Source organism: Phocoena phocoena, chromosome 1, assembly GCF_963924675.1.
Source record: "Phocoena phocoena chromosome 1, mPhoPho1.1, whole genome shotgun sequence".
NCBI lineage: Eukaryota > Metazoa > Chordata > Mammalia > Artiodactyla > Phocoenidae > Phocoena > Phocoena phocoena.
The window spans coordinates 29613558-29641419 of NC_089219.1; the positions used below are offsets into that span (position 1 = coordinate 29613558).

At 46.9% G+C, this 27862-nt stretch overlaps 1 protein-coding gene across 1 annotated transcript in view; it reads right to left on the minus strand.

Moving 5' to 3' along the window:
* GRIK3 (glutamate ionotropic receptor kainate type subunit 3) overlaps positions 1-27862 on the minus strand; it is a 231828-nt gene that overhangs the window by 72204 nt on the left and 131762 nt on the right. Inside the window, exons 2-3 of the mRNA XM_065888235.1 lie at positions 17218-17394; positions 6154-6411 (exon numbers count right to left, since the gene is read on the minus strand). Of these exons, the coding sequence (XP_065744307.1) occupies positions 6154-6411; positions 17218-17394 (435 nt within the window). The remainder of the gene's footprint in view (positions 1-6153; positions 6412-17217; positions 17395-27862) is intronic.

Below are 27862 nucleotides of genomic sequence, written 5' to 3' on the forward strand. Positions count from 1 at the left end.
CCACACTGAAAAATCCTCCACCTTGGCATTTTGCAAAACCACTTAATCTGGGGACTTCCAGGAAAAACTGAATGTCACTTCTTGGAGACAAATGGCTCGCTTAGGTCTAATTAAGTTCATTTCCGTCCTTAGTACAAGGTCCATTCTTTTTTTTTTTTTTTTTTCCGGTATGCGGGCCTCTCACTGTCGTGGCCTCTCCCGTTGCGGAGCACAGGCTCCGGACGCGCAGGCTCAGCGGCCATGGCTCACGGGCCCAGCCGCTCTGCGGCATGTGGGATCTTCCCGGACTGGGGCACGAACCCGTGTCCCCTGCATCGGCAGGTGGACTCTTAACCACTGCGCCACCAGGGAAGCCCTATTCTTGCTGACTCCTCTCTGCTTAGCCTGGAAGCAAGCTTGCTTGCTGTTCTCTCTCGCCCTACCCACTGCAGGAAGAGCGGAGGAAGCACAGGCCCAGGGTCCCAAGCAGGCCATCCTCTCCCACCTGCTGGGCTGCCCGCCCATACTCAGGGCTCGGTGTCTGCATCCTGGCTGCATTGTCCACTCAGCCATGCTCCATTTCCCCGCTAACAGCACTCTGGTTTTCCTTTGGGGAACAACTCCTCCCCCATGCTCAGTCCATGTGACTCAAGAGTCCCCACTCCAGGGACACAGAATCTGGCCCCAGCCTGGTCAATCAGCACACACATTGCTCTAGGCAAAGGTATGGGCTTAGCGATGGATGTGTGACACCAGCTGGTTCTATCAGATGACTCTCAGGAATTGTGCCAGAGCAACTGGTAAGAGACAACCCTCTTTCCGTTTAACTCCAAATGGGGAGGAAGCAAGTCTGGGGTCACCACTTAGAACCTGAAAAGGATTCCCACAGGGCAGAAGTCAGGAAACACAGAAAGAAAATTAGCTCTAAAGATACTCGTTTGCACCTCTAAAGCTAAAACTACTGAACTTTCCAGTAAATGAAACCAACAAAATCCTCCCCCAACCCTCGCCTTTTTTGTTTTCTTTGCTTAAGCTAGTTCGCGATGGACTTAAGTTCGCAATCAGCTGTCGCAGTGCCCCCTATTCGGACAGAGTCCCCACACTCAGACAACCCACTTCCTGAGCCTTCCAACAAAAAGTCTGGATTTCCAAAGCCATTTCTGGTACATACACCTGGGTCTGTCCAGCCTCTCATTCCCACTCCTGAGGGCTGGACATCTGGAAAGCGAACCGACTGGCATCCATCACTCCACTCTGCTGGGGAGGACAGAGATATTTCTCTGGGACCTAAGCCTCCCAAAGAGCTCCCAAACAAGCTTCGCCATGGCTGTGGGCATCAGGAACCCCCAGCCCCCTAGAAGGTCTCAGATCCAGGTGTGTGGGCTGGGAGAGGGCTCTGGAGCCGTGGAGTGGTCTGGACCAAACAGGGGCCCCAGTGCTTTCTAATACCAGACTTGATGGGGGCAGAAGAGGATATCAGGTGACCTTACAGAGGAAGGGGGGTCACAAGCTCCCCCCAAACACACACACACACACACACATCCTTACCCTCCCTCCTCAACTAATCCCAGAAGTTCTTACTTTGGGTGAATGATGCCCGCTCACACCTGTTACCTTGTGAGGCCCTGAGTGCACGCTTTGTTCCTACTCGCTCAGTTTTCAGACCCAGGCACAGCATCAGTAGGCACATGGGCTTTGGGGACCCAGGACGAGGACAGGGACAGTCTGGATGCTAGAGCAGAGGCCACCAGAGCTTTCTTGTCAGCCAAGTTCATTGCCCCGTGTAATACACAGTGACCCACCTTCTCCAGCAGCAAATGTCAGACCTCCTTCCCATCAGTGTATTCCCAAAGGAGACCAGAGGCTCGTCTTGGCCCACCCCAGCAGAGGACTAGGCTCTTTGTTTGCCTGAGATGAGTTCTCCTTCCTGGCTGCTTCCCTAATCAATCTCTCTCAAAATATCTGCAGTGAATCATGGTTGTGGAAGTCATGCTTTTCACTTACAAAGCACTTCTGCATTCATTACCCTATTTAAACATCTCCCTGTCCTAGAAGGCATACAGAGTAGGGGCTTTTGTTCCAATGTTACAAATAAAGAAACTGAGGCCCAAAGAGGTTAAGTGAGCCTCCCAAGGTTTTGCAGCATGCCAGCAATGGGATCAAAATTCAAGACCAATTCTTTTTGGCTCTTAAGCTGGGCCCTTTTCCATTACCCCAGCATTTTCTGAGCTCCTCCCTTTCACTGTTGATATAAATCCGTCTTTGAGCACGGGTTAGGCTAGGAAGGTGGCTACGTGGCAAAGCTCATATGGCAAACACTGCTGGTCCCTGAAATAATCACTCTTGGTATTCTATAACTGATGAATTGGCATCCTGAAATCATGGGCCAAACTAATGACCAAAGTTGTTTGTATCCCTATTATCACTGGGTTTTCCTGGGCACACAAAAATCGTACTATAAGCTCTCCAACCACAAGCCCTACAATCTGTTTTGCTTCCTGCCCCACATGGGACGTTTGCACCTAACAAATTCCACCTATAGTAATAAGTAATTATTAAAGGCTCTTGCCCATGATTTCCCCTTGCTCCTGCCTCCTGACCAACCCTCCATGTGGCCCTGGGTGCCATGGTGTGCCCCCTTCTTCTAGGGAACTGTAAGTAACAACTCTTCTTTCTATGCTATTGGCCTCTTCGTATCATCACTTGGTCGTATCTACCCTTTAGATCCCAGGTGCATTTTAAAACAGTTCTCCCTGCAGTGGATTGCAGTGATGACCCCAATTCTTCACCCCTCTCTACATCCCCATCCTTTGCCATGTAATTTTGCAGTGCCCTCCAGCTGCGGGGGCAGGTGACTTGCTCTACCCACGACGTAGGGCTCAACCATGTCAACTGTTTTGGCCAATGGTGTATCAGCAGGCATGACATAAGCAAACACTTGAAATGGAATTACACACTGGGTTTGTTCTTTTCACCTCTGCCATCGTCATGACGACATGCCTGGGCTAGCCTGCTGGAAGACTGAGAGCCCAGCTACCCCACCATCTCAGCCAAGGCCAGTCTAGATCAGCCAGCAGTCAGCCGACCCCCAAGCAGGTGAGCGATCCAGCTGAGACCAGAACAACTGCCTGGCCAATCTCAGTCAGTCACTGACCCTACAGGCTTGTGAGCTAAATAAATGCTTATTATTTTAAGTCACTAAGTTTTGGGGTGATTTGTTACACAGAATTATTATAGAGATAGATAACTAACGTACCCTTTTCAAGCATACTGAGAGAACCATGATTTTATTTGGGTGGCCACGTGCCAGCCCCAAGACGTGACTCGGGATGGGTGAAAGCCAATGAGTGGCAGTCCCATTCCTATCTGAATGGCTTTAGGGTGGTAGGTGCAGACTCAATGAGCTGTATAGTGTGGTCTGTTGGAAGGTTACGAGACAGATTTTCCTCCCTGATAAGAGGCACGAATCACATTAATCCCTTTGGCTTCTACCTCTTTCCTTACCACTGCCTGGGGTATCATGATGTGAGGATGTGATGCTTGGAGCTGCAGCAACTTTATTGTGACTATGAGGGGGCAAGTCAAGAGAACTGCAGCGATACTGACTCAGCACCCTGACTCTGCTGAACTGCTAAACCAGCCCTGGAAAGGCCCATCTCCAGACTTCTTGTCAGTGAGATAACTAAGTGGCTACCGCTCCGGTCGATTTGAGTTGGGTTGTCTGTTACTCACAGATGAAACATCCTAATGGAAAGAACCCTCAAAGCAAACATAGTCAGTCTGCTATACAGTGCTTCCCATTCCATGGGTTTGATGACCCACAAGCTGTCCTGTCCCTTTGAAATATCCTGATTCTGGAAGCATACTTCTTACTACTCAATATTCTTCATCAAAGTTATACTATTGTTTGACTGAATCCAACCCTGAATCCCTAGTACTAAGTTCTTCTTGACCAAACCAGCTCCATCACTGACTCCCCTAAGTTTTAAAATATTTGTTGAATTGAATTGAATTGAATATCAGGTTAAATCAAACTATAATTAAATACTACAGGAAAGAGTGTGTTGGGCACTGGAAAGGGGGAAGAAATGAAGATGTTATTCCATCTTCTTTTGAGAAGTTAATAGGGGAGTGAGTGCCCACTCAGAGGTCACTGGTCATCAGAGCTAAGAATCAAGTGATGTGTACATACAGTCAGAGCTAGACATCCTTGGGGAGAGGAGGCTCCAGGCCTCAGCATCCGCTTTGACCAGTCTCACTGGCATCCACCTTCATGCCACAGCATCTTTTCCTCTGCAAAGCCTCTCCCGCTACCCCCATCCAGCCTGGAGGCACCAGTACTGCTGGGCCATGGTTTATGCCAGTGTCTGTTCTGACTACTCTGTGCCCATGACACTCCTACAAATCTTCAGTGTTACCTGCTCACATCTAATTCTTTTCTTCCATTCTGGCCACCAGTTCTCTTCCAAGCAGCCCCTTTGTTCCTGCCTGGACCAACATGGCCGCCTCTGCCTCCGTCTTCCAGCTCCAGGTTCTCCCTCCAGCCCTCCGTACACTGCTGTCAGTGCCACCTTCTAAAACTCTGCTTTCATTATTCTGTTTCTGTGCTCAGCAACACTCAATGGTCCCCGGCTGCTTACAAGATAAAGTCTGAACTCTGAAGCTAGACAGAAGAGACCTTGCCCACAGCCTCATACGTGCTGTTTATCTGACCTTTTCCTCCTCCCCTCCACACTGGGATCCTTTTCCCTGCCAGGCTGTGCTCTTGATGAGACCGCCATGCACAGTCCTACCTCCTCATCTTGCTCCCACTCTTCCCCCTCCTGTGATGCCTTCGTGACTCCTCTCCTTGTCCATCCATCCTCAAGGCCAGGCTCATGTCTCTCCTCCTCTGGTAAATCAGCCCAGACTGGCCAAGGCCATGGAGCTTCCTCTCCCCAGGTGCCTCTAGCTCTGACTGTATGTACGTGTCACTCGGTTCTTAGCTCTGATGGCCTAGAAAGACCAGTGAGCTCTGGGTGTGCACTCACCCCACTTCAATATGACTAACTTCTCTAAAGAAGATGGAGTAGCCACATCTTTATTTCTTCTTCCTTACCAGTGCCCAACACATCCTTTCCAGCCATATTTAATTATAGTTTATTTCCATTTTATGTTCAGTTCAATTCAATTCAATTCAACCAAACATTTAAACGTCTACGTTGTACCAGGTGCTGTGCTAAACCCCGGAGGTACCAAAGACCCATGGTCTGGAAGCAGAAACAGGCTCAAAGATAGACAATCATTCATAGTGGTACGTTAAGACAGGCAGAACTACAGGGCTGCAGCAACACTGCCATGACCTGGAGCTGGGCAGGAGTGGCTCTCAATAACTGGGGGCACTGAGTAGGGCTTGGGGTCTCTGCCGTCCAGTATCCACTGTCTGGCGCTTTGGGTATAGCAGGAACTCAAGACATGCTTGTAGAATCCTGAGTTAACTAAATCTCTGATCGTCTTTTCTGAGGGATTCTCTCCCCACTATCCCGACTCCCCATTAGGAGGTAATCAAGAGCTGACATTGAATCACGGGCAGCTGGGAGCTGGAGGGCTCTCTCCAAGCTGGCTGCTGTAGCTCTTGACTTGTCATGTGGGAAGAGCAGGGCCAGATGGGTTAAGTGACTCGCCAAGGTCACTCTCTTAAGAGGCAGGGCTAAGAAATATCTTGGGACTTGAGTCTTTGGAAAGAAAGAGGAGGAGAGGAAACAGCTCCGTGCTGCCCAGCTGGTAAGCGCAGAGCCTGCGTGCATCACGTACTGTTTGGTCTGAGTCCAGAGTCTGCGCTCGTAGCCAGCACGGAGTTGGATGCGTTTGCCGCAGAGGAGAATGTGTGAATGGAGGGTGCTGGTAGGTGTGGGCGTGACCGTGCAGGCGTGAGTGCAGACTGGAGCATGCTGCTGGGGTGGAGGCGGGAGTGTAGGGCAGGTGTGAAGTGGGCTGGGCTGGGTGAGTGTGGCTGGTGTGTACCGGGCTGCAGGTGAGTGCAGGGCGAGCGTCAGTGTGACTAGATGAGGCTTGGGTGTAAGTGTGGACTTTTTCCCCAGGGGCAGCTGAGTTGAGCGAGCAGCAAAGAGTCCGATCCTGGGGCTCTGCCACCCTCATCTCCTGCCCTTGGCCCAGCCAGGCCCGGCTACCCACCTGTGCTGTCGTCATAGACCACGGTGGCCGACCGCCACTTGAGGTACTGGACCAGGTCGAGGATGGCATGGCTGAGAGAGGCGTAGTCCGGGTACAGGTTCACATAGAAGGTGTCTTTGTTGTCCAGTGGGTGGTGCTTCCAGCGCAGCTGGATGTGGGGCACCTCCAGCGCGTTGCAGATGGACTGGACGGCATTGGTGCAGGAGCCCTGGGATGGCCCAAAGATCGCCACCACCCCCAGTGCCAGCTGGTCACAGGCTGCAACAGAAAGAGGGAGGGAGGGATGGTACAGGGGTCAGTGCTGTCTCATCAGGCATCTGGGCATTGGGGGCAGGGGAGCAGTGATCTTGAAGACCCCTCTGAGGTGGGCGACTGGTGAGCTTTCTGAATCTCAGCTTCCTCATCTGGAAACTGGGGTTGTAATAGCCCCCACCTTAGAGAATCATATGAGTATACACTGTTGGTGGGAATATAAGTTGGTGCAGCCACTATGGAGAACAGTATGGAGGTTCCTTAAAAAGCTAAAAATAGACCTACCATATAATCCATCAATCCCACTCCTGGGCATATATCCAGAGAACACTCTAATTCGAAAAGATACATATACCCTATTGTTCATTACTGCACTACTTACAATAGTCAAAACATGGACACAAGCTGAATGTCCATTGACAGATGAATGGATAAAGAAGATGTGGCATACACACACACACACACACACACACACACACACACACACTGGAATATTACTCAGCCATAAAAAATGAAATAATGTAGCATGTAATATCGCTTATATGTGGAATCTAAAAAAATGATACAGATGAACTTATTCACAAAACAGAAATAGACCCACAGACATAGAAAACAAACTTATGGTTGCCAAAGGGGAAAGAGGGGGAGGGATAAATTAGGAATTTGGGATTAACAGATATACTCTACTAATATAAAATAGATAACCAACAAGGACCTACTGCATAGCACAGGGAACTATACTCAATAGTTTATATGTATGTGTATATATATGTGTGTGAGTGTGTGTATAACAGAATCACTTTGCTCTACACCTGAATCTAACACAACTATACTTCAATTAAAAAAAAAAGACACAGCATAGCACTCGTGAAATAGAAATGACGATTACTTTTATGTTACCATCTCTGTGATTAACATCACCATCTCTGTACCTGGTCCTGTTCCGGGGGGAACGTTGAGAAACATATAGGAATGAAACACCTACCTGCTGGTGACTCTTAAACCTCCAGCCCCACCTGTTCCCTGGCATCCAACTTGTACATCTCACCTCTCACTCACCATCACTATTTGGATGTCTAATTTGCATCTCAGACCTAACGTGTCCAAAATGTCACCCCCTCTTCTCCTCCCAGCCTCCCCCATCCCAGTAAACGGCAGCTCCACTGTCTCAGTGCCTTATGTCCCAAACCCTGGTTTTGTCTTGACTCCTTTCCTCTCATATCCCACATCTCAGCCCATCAGCAACTCCTGTTGCCTCTCCTTCAAAGCATATCAGAATCTGACCACTTCTCTCCACTCCCACTCCCGTCCAAGCCACCATCATCTTTTGCTTGCCTTACTGCAGAAGCCTCCTCACCAGTTCTGGCTTCCTGCGTAATCCTCCTGCCATCTTACCTTTCACAACCTAAGGTGGATGACATCATTCCTTTGCTCCAAGGGCTCCCGCTTCACTCAGTCTTGAAGCCGAAGTCCTTACAGTGATTAATGAGGCCCTACTTGTTGCAGCAATTCCCCACCCTGTCCCCGTCACCACTACCACTTTCTGGCTTCCTCTCACATCCTTCTCTCCCTTCCTCACATCACTCAAGCCCCACTGGCTTCCACGATGCTCCTCAAACATGCTTAGCACACTCATGCCTCAGGGCCTTTGCACGTGCTGTCCCCTTTGGCTGGAATGCTCTTCCCTCAGGTATCCACATGACTCCTTCCTTCCCTTCCTCCAGGTCTCTGCATCTTTGTGTCTTATTAGAAACACATCACTACCCAACCTGTAATAGCAATCCCTGTGCAACCACACTCCTGAAAACCCACACCTGCTTTGTTTCTTTATCTATTAAATGACCACTGAAGTCTTGTTCATTTGTTGACTTTCTCCTCCCACTAGAATGTGGTAAGCTCCAGAGAGGCAAGGGCTTCATCTGTGTTGTCTATTGCTGTTTCAACAGTGCTTAAACCTGGTCTGAGTAGGTGCTGAGTGAATGGATGCTGAATCCCTGCCTTCAAACAGCTCACATTCCTGGGGGAGGCCCAAGGACTCAAGCAGGTCAGACTGTAGATCCTTCTGGGAAGGGCAAGCATCAGTGGTCACAGCAGAGCATGAAACGAGCAGAAACGAGGGCAGCTGGGCCTCAAAGCGGGGCATAGGCTTACAGGGATTGTGTCTAAAAGATCCATAAAGTGGGACCTCTCAGGGGCAGTCAGGGGCTCCCCAGGAGCCACTGCCCTTTCTCTGGCAACTGTCTCTAGTCTTCCTTTGGGCTCCACTGCCTTTCCCACTTCCAATCCCGGAGGGGTAGTGCTAGGGACCCAGACCCCAGCTGGCTGCTCACTCACTGCCCCCAGGCCACAGACATTGGTTTGGAGGATGGTCATGTGACCAGTTGGAGTCAATGGGATGGTGCGAGACCTCCCACTGAAAAGGGGGAACTTCCTGCTCTAACTGGACCTGGGAGGAGGTAAGATGTGGAGGTGGAATGGCCCTCTGTGCTCACAGAAAAAGCACAGTGCTTGTGTGTGAATGGAGTCAGTGTGGGGGACAGAAGAGCTAAGAGAGAGAAAGAAATGTGAGACCCACGATCAAGTGGAACCCTGGACTTGGGTTACATGGAACAATACATTCTCTTTTTGCTTAAGCAAGTTAGGATGTGGCTTTCTGTCACTTGCAACCATCAATGGAGCATCAGTGCACCCACCAGCCTGTGGCCATGGGAATGACACTATGTGCACACGTATGAACATATGATGCGTGTAGGAGGAGGCAAGACGTGGACACACAGTGGATTCAGACACATCCTGGCTGCCTCAAGAGCCTCTGGGAATGACCTACTGGGCTCAGGCTCACCCCTAAGATTCACAAGGCCCAGGGCCAAAGAACAAAGAGAGGCCCACATACCAAGTGGCTAAATATTTAAATGTTTTTAAGTCAAGCTAACAAACTGTTATATAAAACATGTGCTTTTCTCCTACCTTGGCAAATATGCCTTCCTAACAACCTGTAAATCAGGTGAGAACGGAGACTTCTCCTACTCAGTGCTGTGGGGAGACAAGGCACCAGCCTCTACACTGCCCCCTCCTCTTTGACCATTGGTTCCACCCTGAACCATAAAGGGCCTTGAACTTTGGATGTGGACACCCCACTTCTTATGTCCAAGCTCTGTCCACACTCCTTGCAAATAGCTGTCTCTTGGTCACCCCTACATAGGGCCTAGGACTGTGACCATGGGTGTGTGGTTCTCCCTCCAGAGGACAGGCCAGGGCAGAGGCTCGTGCAGGCCTAGAGATGGGCACAGAGCCAAGTGGGCAGGCAATTCAGGGTTCTAGATACTTGGAGCAAAGAATAGAAGGGCAGGGCACAGGCTCCTGGTGGGCAAGTCCCCTTGGTCTGAATGACTCCTTGTACTCAGAGGCGACATCAACCAGGGGAGGGTAAGGGCAGCCCCTCCAAAGCACAGGCCCTGGGAAAGAGCCCCTCTTGCCTGGGCTAAGGGATCCAAAGATACAGGGTGGTTTGAATCGGTCATAATGTATGGTCTTCAGGGTATTTTTCCTCTCCACTGATATCCACCTCTCCTCCCTTACTGCCTCCTAGGATTAGGAGATATTGTATAATTTAGTTATTTCTCCTGAAATTTGTACTTCCCCCAAGAACATCAGAGAATGCCACTATGGTCTGGGTGACAGAGCACTCTGGGGGGTAGGCTAGTTACTGCCAGGAGTCTGATGGAAGCACCTGGAACACGGGACAGCACAGCCATGTGTGGAAGGTAGCAGGCCCAGCACAGAGGGCATCTCCTGGGTGACCAGGATTCCTCGTGGCCAATGCCAAGTGCAAGAGAGGGCATACAATAGGGCACATGTTGCCTTCCTGGTGCTCCTACAGTGGTGGGACTGGAGATCAAGTCTGGGAAGCACTGTTTCGTCCCTGCTATTGTCACCCTAGAGTGAATAAACCTTGGGCAGCACTCTGTGTGACTGTGTGTGACATAAACCCCAGAGATAATAAATGCTTCCAAAATTGGAACTCTAGGCTTGTTGGTAAATGGTCCAATTTGGGGACAGTTCTCCTTTTCAGGGCCCGTGCCCCAAGGAGGCCATGCCCTGACCTATAGTCTCACTGCCCATTCATGCTCTTCTTCTGCTCTCTGGGTTTGCTGAATGTCTCTCTGGCCACTCGTCCCCTTATGAGCAGGTGCTCCCTGAGCATTTTGTAGCCCTAGAGACTGGACACCAATATGGAAGAAATGACGATAGTGCGGGACAGCCATCCAGGCCTGGTCACTCCCTCTTGCCCAAACCTGAAGATGTAAGCACGCTGTGAAATCTGTAGGTGTCTCTCATGCTCTACCTCCTCTTTCTGTTTTGACCCTCCTAGCGGTCCTCTGATGTCCCTGGTTTCCAGTCTACTATCTACTGTCTCTACTCTTTTTCTTTTCCTTCTAGGACCTTCTGATTGATGACTTGGTTGAATAACTTCTGCATCTCATTCCCTCCCACTACCCCCTCCAAGAGCCTGTCTTTTGCATTTCCTGCTTTGATCCATACCCTGAAGCAGGCAGACAAATGCTGCCCTGCCACCTCCATCCTCACCCAGCCCGGCTGCTTAGGTCATGCCCGCTGCCCAGGCCCAAGGTCTGGGGATCCCGTTTGACTGAGAGTGGACCCACCACAAATTACGACGATGCAGAGGATTGTAAGAGGGATCTTGAAGGAAGTGATCTTGATTTTGACGTCGATCATGATGATGATGATAAAGGTAACTGTAATGACAGCTGTGACGGTCGTGATGGTGAAGACCATACTGTGAGGCTGTTGATGATCACGGTGGTGGCACTGGTGAGGGTGGAAAGTGACGATGTTATAGCAATGGTGGGACGGTGATGAGGAGACTCATGGTGATAAATATGTCAATGTCACGACAGTAACGGCGATGATGACGGTAGGAACGATGACGGTGATGTAAGTGCTGATGAGGAGGAGGTGATAGCAATGTGGATGGTGATAACAGTAAAGGTGGTGGTGATGAGAAGGGATGATGAAGATGCTGATGCCATGACGGTGATGGTGATGTTGGCAAGGATGTGAATGGGGTTGGTAACAATTTTGATGGTGTTGATAGGATTGGTTGTGGTGATGTTAACGCCATTGACTGTAACAGGGATGAGGATAGCAGGAATGGTGGTGATGATGCTGGTATTGACGAGATTGGTGATGATGACGATGTCGCTGTCACCGCGGTGATTCTGATGATGACAGTAGGGGTGATGACGGTGGTGTTGATGTGAAGAGCGGAGGTGACGCCATGGCTGACAGTGATAACAGTAACTGTGGTGATCCTGCATTGGTTTTGATAGTGGTGACGACAGTGGGATACGATCATAAAGACCACACTAGGTTTCAATTCTCCCAGAGATGCAATGATTAGATCCCACGGCTGGGCGGCAGGAGGCATCAGTCCTGCCCTTCACCTATTTCTTCTCCATGGCCTCTCTCCACATCCCTTTTCCTATCCCTCCCATGTTCCTTCCACCCTCTGAGGAGCTTCCAGCCTGGAAGAACACCGCTGCCCCAAAGGGACCAGGGTAGGGTTAGAGCAGCAGCCGCCACAGCAGCTTTATCTCCAGATGTTTCCAGGGCAGCAGCCAACTCTTGTTCTGGCAGCCCTGAGCACACACAGCGGTAATTACATTATTTGTGGCTTCAGTTTTGAATCCATTTTCTGGTCATTTTATAGTAACTCAGTGGTTCACAGTCATTGCAGGAGTCTACAGCCTGAATGCAGCTCCCCCCCACCCCGCACCCCCTTTGCATGGCAATTGTAGTTATAGCAAAAATTATCCCAATCAATTTGTGTCTTAAAAGGAATTGAGCAGCCCAGAGAATAAATGGAGGCAGAGGAGCCTGGGGAGGGCTGGGTCGATTCCAGCCCCACTCCGGTCAGGCTTGGAAGAAAACACAGACGTTCTCTGGGTTGTTGGCTCAGGCACTGCCTGACAGTCACTGATCTTTTAATTTTCCACAAAACATTTAAAACTAAAGATGGGGAAAGGCCTCCTGGGCCTCATGTGGAGGAAAGGACTAATTCAACCAGAGCTGGCAGGGCAGGTGGTGTCAGGCTCCGTGCCTCTGCATCCCCTCAACCCACATGGCCCAAGGTGGCTGGATCCAGCTGTGATGAGAACCTCTGCCTAGGAAAAATGAATTATCATTGGGTTAATTAGAATGAGGCCCAAGTTCACCCCTCTGGGAGAGTCCTAATGATGCTCCCGAGGAATACATTTTTAAAAACCAAAGATCAAAAGAAAAAATAAAGATCACAGAACATGGGGTTCCCCGAGGGATGGAGGGTCCCCAATGGGCAGCATACTCCAACAGCAGAAATGCCTCCAGGGTCAGACAGGGGTGCTTCTAACCACAGCAGGGGTCTGTCTTAGGTATGTTATCAAAAGGACATTAAGGGAGAGTGACAGTAGAGAGGAGCCACTTACATTTTTTTATTGAGATATAATACAATTCAGTAAAGTGCACTAATTTTAAGCACAGAATTTTATGAATTTTTACATATAACTGAACTCATGTAACTACTACTTAGATCAAAACATAGCACATTTCCAACACCTAAGAAGGTTCTGTCTTCCCCTTTCCAGTTCATATCCCTCTTCCAGAGGTGATCACTGTTCATTCACTCAAAAATATGTCTGTGAGCCTCATCTGTGATGGTGTGCGTAGCAAGAGCTGGTTCTGTTTTTATTGCTGATTCGATTCCATTGTATAACTGTACCCCCCCACCTATCCATTCTTCTGTTGACGGACCTTTCATTTATTTCCAACTTTTGGCTATTATCAAGAAAGTGGCTAGGAACAACGTTCCAGACGTACATTTCACTTTAGTAGATACTCCAAACGGTTCTCCTGAGAAGTTGAACCAGTTTTCATTCCCACCAGCCTTGTGTAGAAAAAATAAGCCTCACCTCCTACCTCCCACCCGACCCAGAAAATCAATTTGAGATAGATCATAGAGTTAACTATGAAAGATAAAACAATAGAGCTTCCAGAAGAGAACATAGGAGAATATCTTCATGACCTTAGGATAGACAAAAACAGAACACAAAAGGCATTAGTCATAATGGAAAATATTGATAAATTGGACTCCTTTAAATGAAAAAGTTTGCTCCTCAAAAGGTACTACGAAGAGAGTGAAAAGGTATGCTCATCTGTAAGAGATATACGCAATATGTATATCCAGCAAAGGACACATATCCAGAATACATAAAAGACTCATACAAATCAATATGAAAATGACAAGCAACTCAATTTTCAAAAGTGGTTGAAAGCCTCCAAAAGGCCCTCCAAGAAAGGGAAGCTCCAAATGATCTCTTAGTATCTGAAAAGACGCTCGATATCTCTGGTCATCAGAGAAATACAAAATAAAACCACAGTGAGACATCTGCCACGTAAACCACCGAAAATAAAACGGACTTTACCACGAGTTAGCAATGATGTGGAGCAACTACTACCGTCTTGCATTACTGGGGGGAGTGCCAACTGGTACAGCAACTTTGGAAAACTGTTAGGCTGAACATATGCACATTGGATGACCTCACATTTCCACTCCTGGGTATGTATCCAACGAAAAACGTGCGCGTTTGTGCGCCAAAAGACATCGATGAGAATGTTCATAGCAGAACTACTCTGTGGACTTAAATGGAAACAACTCAAATACTCAACAGTAAATTTGATTTTTAAAAACTGTGGTCTATTCGTCTAATGGAACACTACACGACAATGAAGAACAAGAGACTACTGTTACATTCAACAATATAGATGAATCTCACAGATCTACTGTAGGGTGAAAGAAGCAAGACTCCAAAAGTACACATTGGTATTCTACTCATGTAAAGTTCCAAAACAGGCAAAACTGGTATATGGCACCAGCAGTCAGAACCGTGATTCTACAGTACGCTAGTGAGGAGGCAAAGGAACGTGCAATCTAGCGGAACAGATGGACGATAATCACATAATTATACCCACACCACCAGGGGTCAGGGATGTGAAAAAAAGGTCCAGGGTGTTATAAGATGGAAGCAGGGAGACCTGATCTTGTCCAGAGACTTGCGGAGGGCTCCCCTGAGGACCAGAAGGCTGAGAGGAGGAGTTCCTTAGACAAAGAGGTGGGATGGGGAAAGGGAGTTATAAGCAGAGGGAACAGCATGTGCAAAAGCCCTGAGGTGGGAGGAAGCATGGCACCTGAGGATGGCAGGGATGGCTAGAACCCAGAGACTGAGGGAGCCAGTGGCACAGATGTGTCTGGAGGGTCACGTCAGTGCTGGACCAGGTAGGCCCTCCAACAAACAAGGCACGTGACCTGCTGTAGGATGGGGAGGGGCTGTGGCTTTGGTCACTTGGACCCATCTGGCTGGACTTCCAGAGCTGAGTGTTTCCGTCTCGGGTCTCCTCAGCCACCGCCAGGCAACTCCACATAGTGTGGGATTGTGAGCCCCTGCTGGAGGAAGTGCCCTGTCCCGGGCTCACCGCCGGGGAAGGTCCCTGTGCTGAGTGGCACGTGCACCACTCAAGAGTCATCTATTCCTTTAGTGAATTTTAGACAAAAGGGACAGAAGACACAACCCAGCCCTTAGGGGGGTGGTGTCCATGCGGGCCTCTCTGTTCCGTCTCCGGGCATTTGTTCTGTGTCTTGACCTTTTCACTGAGCAGTGATTTTTGATTGAGGTCAGTCATTTTCTAGCTGGACAAGGCTGGGCAGAGGGTGCCAGCATGGACTCTCAGCAGGGAGATGGAGACCTGACCACACGGTGCTGGCCGCAGTGTATGTTGGCAAAGAGCTAGGAGGATGTGGAGGATGTGGGCAGGGAGGAGTGCACGTCAGCACGGGGAGAGGAGGGATGGAGTGGTGGGCGAAGGACCACTCTACAAGGCTAACAGGGTGGGGTGCCTCTAGTCTGTGTGCAGCCTGGCCCTGAGGCAGTGGCCTCTAAAATGTCAGTGACAGCTGTGTTCAATGCCAGGAAACCCTCGACCTTCAGCACACCATGCCAGGAGAAGCAGGGTGGGAGAGGCAGGCACCGGCAGTGGGAGAGCGCCTGAAGGTGTGAGGCCCCTGACCTGATGGCTCAGGGAGTGGAGAGCAAGGCAGCCAATGTAATAAGAACAAGGCCAATGGTACTTCATATGTGCCAGGTACTGTCCCAAGCACTTCACAGAGGTGAAGACGAAAAAAAGCTGAGGCACTGGGTGTTTTGTGCAAGGTCACACAACTAATATCAGAATGGACAGGGGGCAGTTCCAGGATGTCTGGCTCCAGGCCCGTGCTACTCTGCCTTTCTATACTGAGGTGTTTACCCGCAATGGGGTTTTGGGAAACAGAGATGGCAGCAGGCAGCACCTTGGCTGGTCTGTACCTGAGAGCCCAGGACACCTTGATTAGCCACTGGGAACCCCTTAGAAAGACCAAGGGGATCTTGTGGATGGGCGTGTCTCCCCGAGATGCATGGATAATGCTGTCAGCTCAGCTGACAAGGATTCTGGGCAATGATGCTCAGCCCCTCATGCCCCGTTCTCACACTACTCTCATTCATTGATTCATTCAATGGTCATTTCATTGAGCACTTAATATAGACCAGTCGTTTAGGTGCCAGGGCTATATCAGTTAAGAAGAAGGAGCCTTCCTCTCAGCTGTGTTGGAGAGGAGGAGAAAGACATTAAATACACACAATTATTTAATTACAAATTGTGATAAAGGCCTTGAAGAAGAGAAGCAAGGGGCTATGCTAGCATACGATAGGAAGGATGACCCTGGGAATGAGACTCCTTAGGTCTGAGGGTTTTTTTTTAATAGAGTTCCATGGAACTCTAGGGTTCTATGGAAGTTATTTCCAGAGTTATCTAAGACTTTAAGTTAAATTCCAATTACACATATATATGAATGATATTTTTAAAGACAGCAAAAAAAGAGCATACTGGTATACTCAAACGTGCTATATGCCACATTGGAACCTGCTAGCTCATTCAGGTGTCGACAAGTTACCTTGTTTTTTTAGTGAGGATCTTAGAATAAATTCTTCAGTCCTTTCTGTGCAGTCATTGGAGTTTATTGTAAATGTGTCACTAATGGGAAAGAACACAGCCCAGTATTTTATTTTTGATTTCTTAAAATTCAGATATGGGGAAAACTATGATTGGATTTACTACAATTATTTTTGTGAATTATGGTTTTCTTGTTATTATGCAGTCAAAAAAATAATATGGAAACGTACTGAATGCTGAGGCCAATGTCAGACTTCAAGTGTCATCCACAGCTGGGGTCGAATTGTTGTACCTATAGCAGGAGCTGTTTTTGTTTCTAGTAAGTCTTTTTATGGCAAGTAAGTGTTGCATATTTGAACTTCTACATAATCTGTTTTATGTATATTTTAAATACTGATATCCTGGGCAGGATTTCAATGAAAGAAAAACTAAGTTTGAAAGTGCTGGCTTTGGTTCAGAGGATTTGGAGACCTGGGCTGGCCTCCTTACCCATCTCAGGAGCCCACCTCTCATACCCCACCCCTTCCCGAGGCCCCCTCATTCCCTCATGGCCTTTGCCTGTGGCCTGGAAACTCCTGACGGACAAACTGCCGCTCCTGAGAGATGACACGGCCTAAGCGAACCGCGCCAGAGGCCGGTCCTGAAACCACGCAGAAAAGGCTCTAGGCCCCAAACCCAACCAGAGCTTTGGCACATTTTAAGGACCTTGGACAGCAAACACAGCCTTATCCCTCCCAAGGCCAGAAAGAGCAGTGGGGGCGGCCCACTCACCCTTCTTGGTGGCCTCGAAGCTGTCGTGGAAGTGAATCCTCTGGATGTCGTAGGTCAAGGTTGTGTTGGGCAGCAGTGTCCTGTTTCTGTTGATGATGTTGGCAGAAAATCGAAAGGCGTGCTCCTCGGCATTCATGATCTGGGCGTTGGGGCCGTCTGCATACTCAAAGATTCCTCCTGCGAGAGATGGGTACAATTGTGTGTGCTGGGGAAGGAGGAGGGCTGCCAAGAAAGACGCTTGGTTCAGACGGTATTATGGGCAAGATTCTTCCCCCAAATGTTCAATAATATGCCAGATTACTCCCATACGTAGAAATTGTGTTGGAGCGTAAGAAATATGAAAATCCTCCGAGTTCATTTCACTCAGCTAGCAAATTCCTAATAACAGAGACTGACAAACAGAGCCCAAATAAAATGACCAACTTATGAATATTGCTATGAAAATTCTCAATACCGTGCTGGCAAGTAGAATCTACCAGAATATTATTACAAGGATAACATGCCATGACCACAGAGTTGTATTCCAGGAGTATAAGCGTGGTTCAATATAAAGACATCTATGAATATCATTCCATCACATGAACAGTTCAAAGGGAAAAAGATATGATCAACTCACAAAATACAGGAAGGCATTTGATAAAATTTGGTGGGAATGTAAATTGTTACAGCCACTATGGAGAACAGTATGGAGGTTCCTTAAAAAACTAAAAGTAGAACTACCATATGACCCAGCAATCCCACTACTGGGCATATACCCTGAGAAAACCATAATTCAAAAAGAGTCATGTACCACAATGTTCATTGCAGCACTATTTACAATAGCCAGGACATGGAAGCAACCTAAGTGTCCATCGACAGACGAATGGATAAAGAAGATGTGGCACATATATACAGTGGAATATCACTCAGCCATTAAAAGAAACGAAATTGAGTTATTTGTAGTGAGGTGGATGGACCCAGAGTCTGTCATGCAGAGTGAAGTAAGTCAGAAAGAGAAAAACAAATACCGTATGCTAACACATATATATGGAATCTAAAAAAAAAAAAAAACAGGTTCTGAAGAACCTAGGGGCAGGACAGGAATACAGACACAGACGTAGAGAATGGACTTGAGGACATGGGGAGGGGGAAGGGTAAGCTGGGACGAAGTGAGAGAGTGGCACTGACATATACACATTACCAAATATAAAATAAATAGCTAGTGGGAAGCAGCCGCATAGCACAGGGAGATGAGCTCGGTGCTATGTGATCACCTAGAGGGGTGGGGTAGGGAGGGTGGGAGGGAGACACAAGAGTGAGGGGATATGGGGATATATGTGTACGTATAGCTGATTCACTTTGTTATACAGCAGAAACTAACACAACATTGTAAAGCAATTATACTCCAATAAAGATGTTAAAAAAAAAGAATGCTTAAAAATCTAGCTCTAGAAGAGATACTTCCTTGAAGCATCTTCAGCTCAAATTGGCCTTTAATATCACTAATGGTGAAACACTAGAGGCATTCTCATTAAAGGAAAAAAAAAGAGGAGGTGTGTAGAGTCACACCACATCATTAACCAATGAAATAAGAAGGAAAAAGAATTTAGAGGCACATCCCTTGGAAAGAAAAAAATTCTTATTTGCCAGTGATATAAATGCCTTCCTAAAATCTCTTATAATAATCCCTAAACATGAAAACTAGTAAGAACTAGTAGGAGACTCAAGTTCAATGACCAGTTAGCACAAATTAGGTGTTTCTTTAAATCAGCAACAACAAGTAAAAACTTAATGGCAAAAAGATTTCCTTTACAATATCAACAAAATAGTAAATAACTAATCATGAACCAACTCCAATATTAAAAATGACAAAAAAACCTTAAGTGAGAGACATGAAAATAGATTTAAACGAGGAGGCATGTCATGTTCCTAGGTAGGTAGGGTCAAGGGTAGAGGTGTCAGTTTTTCTCCAAATTACTTTTTCAGCTTAATGTAATTCCAGTCAGAATCATAGAAGAATATGTGTGTGTGTGTGTGTGTGTGTGTGTGTGTGTGTGTGTGTGTGTGTGTATTACTTAACTTGACAAAATGACTCTAAAATACATCTGGAAGATTAAACAGGAGACAGCCTAAAAAGAGATGAGAGATAGCTTGCACTGCCAGATTTAAAATATATCATAAAGCCAAAATAATTAAAACCATGTCCTAATGGTATATGAGAACACAGGCCAATGGAACGAGATAAAAGCCCCCAGAAAAAGATTCAAGTAGAGATAAGTATTTAAGACATGATAAAGATGGCTATTTCCAATCAGAAGGTAGAAGATGAATTATTCATTAATTGTGCTGAGACAATTATTCAATTATTTGGGAGAAATTTAATTTAGATTCCAATCTTAAGCTATATATCAAAAGAAAAAAAAAAGTTCCAGATGGAGCAAAGATTAAATAGCAAGAAATAAGGGAAGGAAGGGGGGCAAATAACTCTACTAAACTACCTAAAAAGACAATATAGGTGAATATTTTACAATATTGAGGTGGAGGAGGCCTTCCTAGACATTCCAATAGTCAGAAACCATAGGAGAAAGATTTATAACTCCACAGAAATAATATAAAATGTGTAGATTTCAAAATTTTCATAAACAGAATTAAATAGCAAACAACAAACCGGGAAATAATATAGGTAGCATATATGGCAGTATAAAGGTTGATGTTCTTATTTTATAAAAAGCACTTAAAAAAGACAAATCCTCCAATACAAAAACGTACAAAGGGCAAGGATGGGCATTTCACAAAAGAAAAAAAAAGAATACAAAGGAGCTATTAACACATATGAAGAAATGTGCATCCACTCTAATAGTCAAATAAACTCAATTTAAACCAACAGTGAAATACCATTTTTGCCTGTCCCAGCTTTGCCGAGGGTGTTTGGAAACAATCATTTGCTTAACTGTTGGTAGAAGTGGGAACCGGTACACCCTCCTTCCTTGATGGCCATTAGAAATGTATCAAAAGCCTTAAAAATGCTCACATATTGAACTCATATCTCTGGTTTCTAGGAATTGATTCCAACGATGGGCACGCAGATCATGTGTGAGGAGGCAGATCTAGAGATGCTCAACACCAGAGAAACAGTAAATAAATGGCAATTGGCAATTTGTTATATATTCCCATATAATAGCAAACATGTAATGATCGGGAAGTATCCATGATATATATATATATATATATACTTTTTTTTTTTTTTTTTTTTTGCGGTACGCGGGCCTCTCACTGTTGTGGTCTCTCCCGTTGTGGAGCACAGGCTCCGGACGCGCAGGCTCAGTGACCATGGCCCACAGGCCCAGCCGCTCCGCGGCATGTGGGATCCTCCCGGACCAGGGCACGAACCCGTGTCCCCTGCATCGGCAGGCGGACTCTCAATCACTGCACCACCAGGGAAGCCCCATTATATATTTTTAAGTGAAAAACAAAAGTTGTAAAGCAGGAGATGCAGTGTGACCCCACGTTAGAAGAGGAAGAATAGAAGGAAGATGAGGAGGGAGTCATATCATTGACAAGAGGAGGCATTTCAAAACAACAAAAGTGTACAGTCCTATGTAATAGATTTCTTATTTTGTTCTTTCTGCTTATTTTCCCAAAATAAACCTCTATTCTTAAAAAAAAATCAACTTAATTGTGGTATTATTTACATGAAGAAATTTCACAAAATTCACCGTTTTAAGTGTACAATGATTTTTAGCAAATTTACTAAATTGTGTGACCATCACCACAATCCAGCTACTGAACATTTCCATCACCCCGATAAGATCCCTGGTGCCCACTTACAGTCAATCATTGTTTTCACACCCTATCCTCCAGCCTCAGGCAACTACTCATTTACTTTCTGTTTCTAGAGATTGGTCTTTTCCAGGCATTTCATTTAAGTGGAATCATGCAGTGTGTGGTCTTCTGCATCTGGTTTCTTTCACTGAGCATTACACTTCTGAGGCCCATCTATGTTGTAGCACGTGTCAGGACATCATTTCTTTTTATGGTTAAATAGTATTACTTTCTACGGATGTACCACATTTTATTTACCCGTTCACCACCAGTTGATGGGTATCCGGGTTGTTCAATTGTTTTAAAAAAACAGTGAATATTTTAAAAAGTAAACAAATAAATCTGCTGCCCTCCCACCCCCGTGGGTATTCCAGCAGGCTTACAGTTTGTAACACAGAGAGTGCATGCATGTGAGTCTGTGTGGGGATGCAGGAACATGATGAACACATCTGTAAGACGACGAGCAGACTGCGTCCCCAGATGTGAAGAGGGGGTCTCTCTGAGTGGGAGGATTACGGGCGATTTGAATTCCCTTCTTTGTGCTTTTTCTGTATTTTCAAAAAGTTCTGCAGGGAACATGTGTTATATTTCTAATCAGAAAAGCCATCATGGGATTGTGTGTATGTGTTTCAAGGAAAATAAGGGATCAAAATACCATAAGATCCAGTAATCCCATTTCTATGGATACAAATTTAGAAAAAGTTAGAGTAACATAAACATTTATGTATAAGGATGTTCTTGAAATAGTATCTTGAAATAATATTGAAAAAACTAGAAACAACTTGATGTTCAAAAGCAGATTACTCAATATATTAAAACCCATCCATATGGCAGAACAACTAGCAGGCATTAACAGTCAGGGTGTTGGATGGCAGGATATGGTGTCCGGGATTTGCTTCAGAATAATATGGGAGGGGTGGATGTGAAGGGAATGCAGATAGGACAGGAAAGGCCATGGGTCGCTGATTGCTGGGGCCAGGTGGTGGGTACACAGGGATTCATTATACCATTCTCCCTAAATATATGTGACAGACGTCCTCCATAATAAAACAGCCTTTAAAATCATAGTATATAAGGCAAAAATAACAAATCGTGGTCATGCAGTCAGAGAAAAGACACATTATTTGCAGACGCTTATTACCATTCTCTTAAAAACTCAAGAGAATCATATCAAAACCTAGTAGAAAGTAAACAGGAAGCTCATCAGGGGACCAGCATATAAAACATATATAGAAAAATATACAGCCTTCCTATAAATCAGCAATAAACAGTGAGGAATTACAGGGGGAAAAAGAGACCCTATTCACAAAAGCAACAACGAAAGAATAAGATACTTTACAATAAATGTGCTATTCCTTTATCAAGAAAACTACAAACCTTTACTGGGGGACATAAAAGAAGACTTGAATAAATGGAGAGACATAACTTTCTCCTGGAAGGGAAGGCTCAATATTGTAAAGATGTCAGCTCTCCTCAAATTAATTTACAAATTTAATGCAATTCCAATTAAAATCAAAAAGGACATACCAGAAGGGCGTACACCAAAATGTTACCAGAGGTTCTTTCTATAAAGTAAAAAGATAACGGATTGCTTTTGCTTAGTGCTTTCCCCCGCAAATGTTCTGCACGGAGCTTTGGTAATAAGGAAAAAAGCTTTTAAAAAACGCTCTTAAAACATACTTAATGGTACAGGAAATGCTCATCCTGCCCACCCCCAAAGGCAACAAAATAATATTACAGTATGAAACCTATTTATCAAATAAAAAGCACATAACTATATTTACAGAAAAAAAACTGGAAGGATTTATACCAGTGAGTTTCTCTGGGAAGAAGAGGTTTATGGATACTTTTAATCTTGCTCTTTGTAGTTTCTTGATTTTTCCATATTATTTACAATGAATGAGTATTATTTTTAATATTTTAAAATGTAAACATCCAAAAAAATTCTTCTAAGAAAGGCTGGGGAGAAATCTAGTCATTAGAGAGCCCCATCCCAAATGAGGATCAAAGGTCATGGGACAATGGGCCATTTCCTAGGGCTTCACACATCCTTGCTTGTCTCTCAGACCTTGGCAGGTGGGGAGGAGAAGAGAGAGGGGGTCTCAAACCACTGAGACCCAAGCCCGGTGGATACACAATTCAGTCCCATGAATACCCACTGGTATCTGCCCACTTGTCACTGGGTGCTGGGATAAGAGAAGTCATTCCTGGGCCCCTGCTCTTAAGGAGGACTCAGCTGACAATAAACAGATGACCATAGATGACCATAACCAGCATGTACGGTAATCAGCTGTTCCTAACTTAGGTTCCAGAGACAGTCAGGCCTCAGTCCAAACCCTGGCTCTACCCACTGAAGGAAGTTACTCTCTCTGAGACTCAGTTTCTCCATCTGCAAAATGGGGTACACACTTCCAAGGGTTGATTGTTGCGTGGAAGAAAGAAAACAATGTAGCTAAATGCATGGGACATGGTGAGGACTTAGTAAAGGGCAGTTATTAAAGTAGGAGTGAAACAATGCTATTTAGAAAAACAAAACGAATTCTGAGCTTCTACATTCTAGGGCAGGGGTTGACAAATATTTTCTGTAAAGGAGCAGATAGTAAATATTTTTGGCTTTGTGGGCCAGAAGGTCTAATGGACTCTTCCATTGTAGCATGAAAGCAGCATATGTAAACAATGGATGAGGCTATGTTTCAATGAAGTTTTATTTACAAAAACAGGTGGTGAGCTGGATTTGGCCAGTGGGCTGTAGTCTATGACCTCTTCCAGGGGAAGGGAAGCCTTTATCTCAGAGGGAAAAGCACCTTAGAGCCTGGATGGAGAAGATAAGACGATGATAGTACTGAATTGCTGTGTCAAAGAAACAAAGATGGAATGCTGAATTTTTGTGTGGGGAGGATTGGAGAGAATGGCCCAGGCGAAAGGGAATAGACAGGAAGTGGGCCCAAAAAGAGAGAAAGAAGAGGACAATATAGCCCAGGACCAAAGGCGGGTGAGGCCACGGCAGGAAGGGCCATAGTAACACAGTGATGTCTGGTTCTTAGTGCCCAGTTAGCCTGATCTGTGTGTGCTGTCATCTCCCTCCTTACAGGAGCCCCATCATTTGGTAAAGTTGGTCACAGAAAACTTACCCCAGCTTGTGCTCTTTGGGGACAGTGAAGGAAGGTGGGCAGAGTCCAGCATAGGGTGAATCAGGGTAGAAAGAGGACAAGAGGTGCAGGAGGTGGGATGAGAGGGGATGGAAAATTCAGCAGAGAAGGAAGTTGGAACAAGAGGTGATTAGGAGAAACCAGAAGCCCTGGGGCATCTCAGAGATGTTGCTGGGGAGAGGCTGTTCCCCCATCTCTATCCCCCAAACACAGGCAAGGATGGGTCATTTTACTTGAACATTAAGGGCAAGATGATGCCCCAAATTTGAATGTATTGGGACACCCAGGAAGCAAATGTTTAGATACAGTGCAGAGGTTCAGAGAGTGTGTTCTGGATGTAGCAGACATGGGTTTGAGTCTTGGTTCCATTCACAGGCTGCCCTTCTCTCTAGAGAACTATTCTCACTTCTTCCCATTGGGGCAGTGTGTAACCAATGACTGAATGATACTGGGACTTAAAAGGGTGGTCCCCTTGCCTTAGGGTGGGTATAACTCTGTGGTGCAGGTATGCTCCACAGGCCCTCCCAACAGCCCCACCTTGCATCGGACGAAGACCAGATCTTACCCAAGGCTGCGTCTTGGTCCATCCCTGTCCCCTTCCCTATACTGCTTTGCTCACTCCCCGACAGGGTTTTCCTAAAGAGCACTCTTCCCTGTTATCGACCCCAGGTATCTGAATCCTTGACTCAGGCTCTGCATCTGGGGAACCCGACCTAAGATAGAGGTGATGTTGCTTCAGGGAGAGTATCAACAACACTTACCTTTCAGTTCTTTTGGAGGAAGGGAAGGGCAGCACCGAACCTCATCCTTTGAAAAACCTTTGAGGGTTCCTCTACCCTCTCCCTTCTGGGTCCTCTTGCCCCCTTTCTCTTTTTTGCAGGGGGCTCTATAGATCAGGGAGCTTTGGAAGCTCGGTGTCTGATGGGCTGGGGTCCTAATTCAGGCTCCACCCCATGGAAGAAAGGCTGCTTTGGGTCTTGGCTTCTGGAAAGAGCACCCCGCACCGCTTCGAAGCAGCTCCCCCATTCAACTGGCTCCTCTCTATTCTCTTCCTTCCCATACATTTCTCATGATCATTATTTAAAGAGGCTAATAAGTAGGTTGGCACCGTTGATTAATGCATAATCTTAATCATGATTGCATAGCGTAATTGGCATTAATTTGAAGAGCTAGTTCATTATGAAAATAATTGTCACTGCTTTCTGCTTTAATAAAATGGAGCAGAGACGCCAGGGCTGCTGAGGAAATAGGATTGTGTGTGTGTGCGTGCGTGCTGTGTGATGGGTCCCAGAAGATGTTAGCAGGGGTGGAGCACAGGTGCAGTTGGATCATTTTCTTCCAACAAAATCTTGAGTGTAAAGCCCAATGGGTAAAACAAATAATAACCATAACAAAACTGATTATGTGCTGGGGATGATGCCGAACGCTTTCCGCCTGCTTCATTTATTACAAGAACCTCTACAACCCCATTAGACAGAAATGATTATTGCCCCATTTTACACAAGAAAAAACGGAGGCCCAGGGAGGTTAAAGGGGTTGTGAAAACTACCATGTGGTAAATTCTCTTCTGCAACCAAAGCCAGCTTGTTAGTGTCAACTGTTACCTTTCCAGGAGTTGTGAAAGTGAGTTACTAAACCATTGGCAGCTTGAAAGCAGCCACAACGAGAATGTTTACACCACAGAAATAAGCAGGTGCTACAAATGAGAGCTGGTTTTTTTTTTTCCCCCTGGAGAGTGTGATTACCAGCACACCACTGCCCAAGCCCATTTCCATCATCTGGACTCTTAAAGACTGGATGCCACAGTTCCCGAGAAGGCTCTGTAACCCCCAGGGCTCCACCAGGCGCAGCATGAAAACCACTGCTCAGAACTAACCTCATCTACAGACAGCGAAACGCAAGGCCGGGGGTGGGGGAGGAACGCTCGAACTAGCTGTGCCAACCGGAACCTACTTCCTTCTTGCTCCTTCTACAGTGACATGTTGTCATATGTTTCGAGAAACATTCTGAGTGCCCTAAGCATAAACACCCTTATTTTTATTTTTATTTTTTTTGTGGTACGCGGGCCTCTCACTGTTGTGGCCTCTCCCGTTGCGGAGCACAGGCTCCGGACGCGCAGGCTCAGCGGCCATGGCTCACGGGCCCAGCCGCTCTGCGGCATGTGGGATCTTCCCGGACCGGGGCACGAACCCGTGTCCCCTGCATCGGCAGGCGGACTCTCAACCACTGCGCCACCAGGGAAGCCAAACACCCTTATCTTTAAGATTGCTTTTTCTGTCTCTGGAAATGTGCCCAAGCGGTGGCATTGCCCTGCCTCCCAGATGACCTATGGTGGCCTGTGACCTCAAATATACGGTGCTGTCCTGCCACGTCTCATCATGAAGAGCAAGGAAGGACCGCCCACAGCCCCTGCTGTCCCAACACACACTCCCTCTGGGCAAGTGGCCCTAGAGACCCTCCAGCGCACAGGTCCCAGGGCAGATGCAAGCAGAAGACTGAGTCCCCTGATTAAGCCTCATGACTGTCTAGGGCTGGTCTGGAGTCCTGAGATGTTCCTTTCTCTTGAACAACTTTGTGCTCTTGAATTTGGCCCTTGCAAAAGCAGCCCAGCCAGCCCAGCCCCAACTGCAGTGAGCCTGGCAGACTCCGGCCGAGCCTGCAACGTGCCGCCACCTGTCTGTCTGGCAGCCAAGTCCCAAGACACATTCACGTTCCCAGCACCAGGCCCAGGCACCGTCAGTCCTCTGGGGCCTAAGTCTGTTCTTTCTTTTCCAGTCTGCTTTGTTCTTTTTCTGAAGTTTCCAAGGTGTCGTAGAGATTGAGACGCTAATCAGTGAGATTGTTGCTACAGCCTCTTCCCCGCCGCCTCCCTGTCTGTTCCAAGCAGCAATCAGCGCTCTCTCTTCTCCCTGCCAGGGCCCCTGCGGCTCTCTGTAGCCCGTGGGTCGGAAGAACCAGGCTCTGCTTTCTACTGCACCTTAGCCAGCTCTTCAGGGCCTCAGCAGTGCCTGGGGACTTGCTTCTGGGCCTCTCTGTGCCCTGGTCTCAGCAGAAGGAGATGAGGGGACACACTGGCTGACTTCCCCCACTGGGCATAATAGGTGGTTTACAGAAGGTAAGCAGTGCCCAGTGGAAAAGTGCCAAGCATAGGCTTTCTGAGGTCCTGGGCGAGGGAGAGGAGACAAGGAGTCTGTGTGTCTCCCCTCCTCTGGGTTTGTTGATTCGTTCGTTCATTCATTCATTCATTCCCCAGGCAGTTTATAGGCTACAACCATGAACAAGGAACCATGCTGAACACTAGATGAGTCAGAAAGAGATCAGGCATACTCCCAGGCCTTCGGGAGCTCACAGCTCGGAAGAGGAAATGAGAGAAGGGGCACACATAAAATCGCTATGGGTAAAAACTCTCCATGGGATCAGAATGTCTAGAAGGGTGGAGAAGAGGGAGAAGAGGGAGTCATGGATGTCTCCGTGGATAAGGCAGCATCTGCCCTGCTCCGCGCTGAGCTGTGGAAGGAACATGGCACCGGCGAGGGAGAGAATGGCCGTGGGTAGGTTCTTAAGGATGAGGACTTGGGCTAGGGCAGGGCCAGTGGGGAGGGAGTGAAGCAGGGGCCAGGCAGGAGGGGAGCTGCTGGGTTTGCTTCTCTAGGACTGATCTGTGATGAGATGAAGGAGGGAGGTGGGGGCCTGCG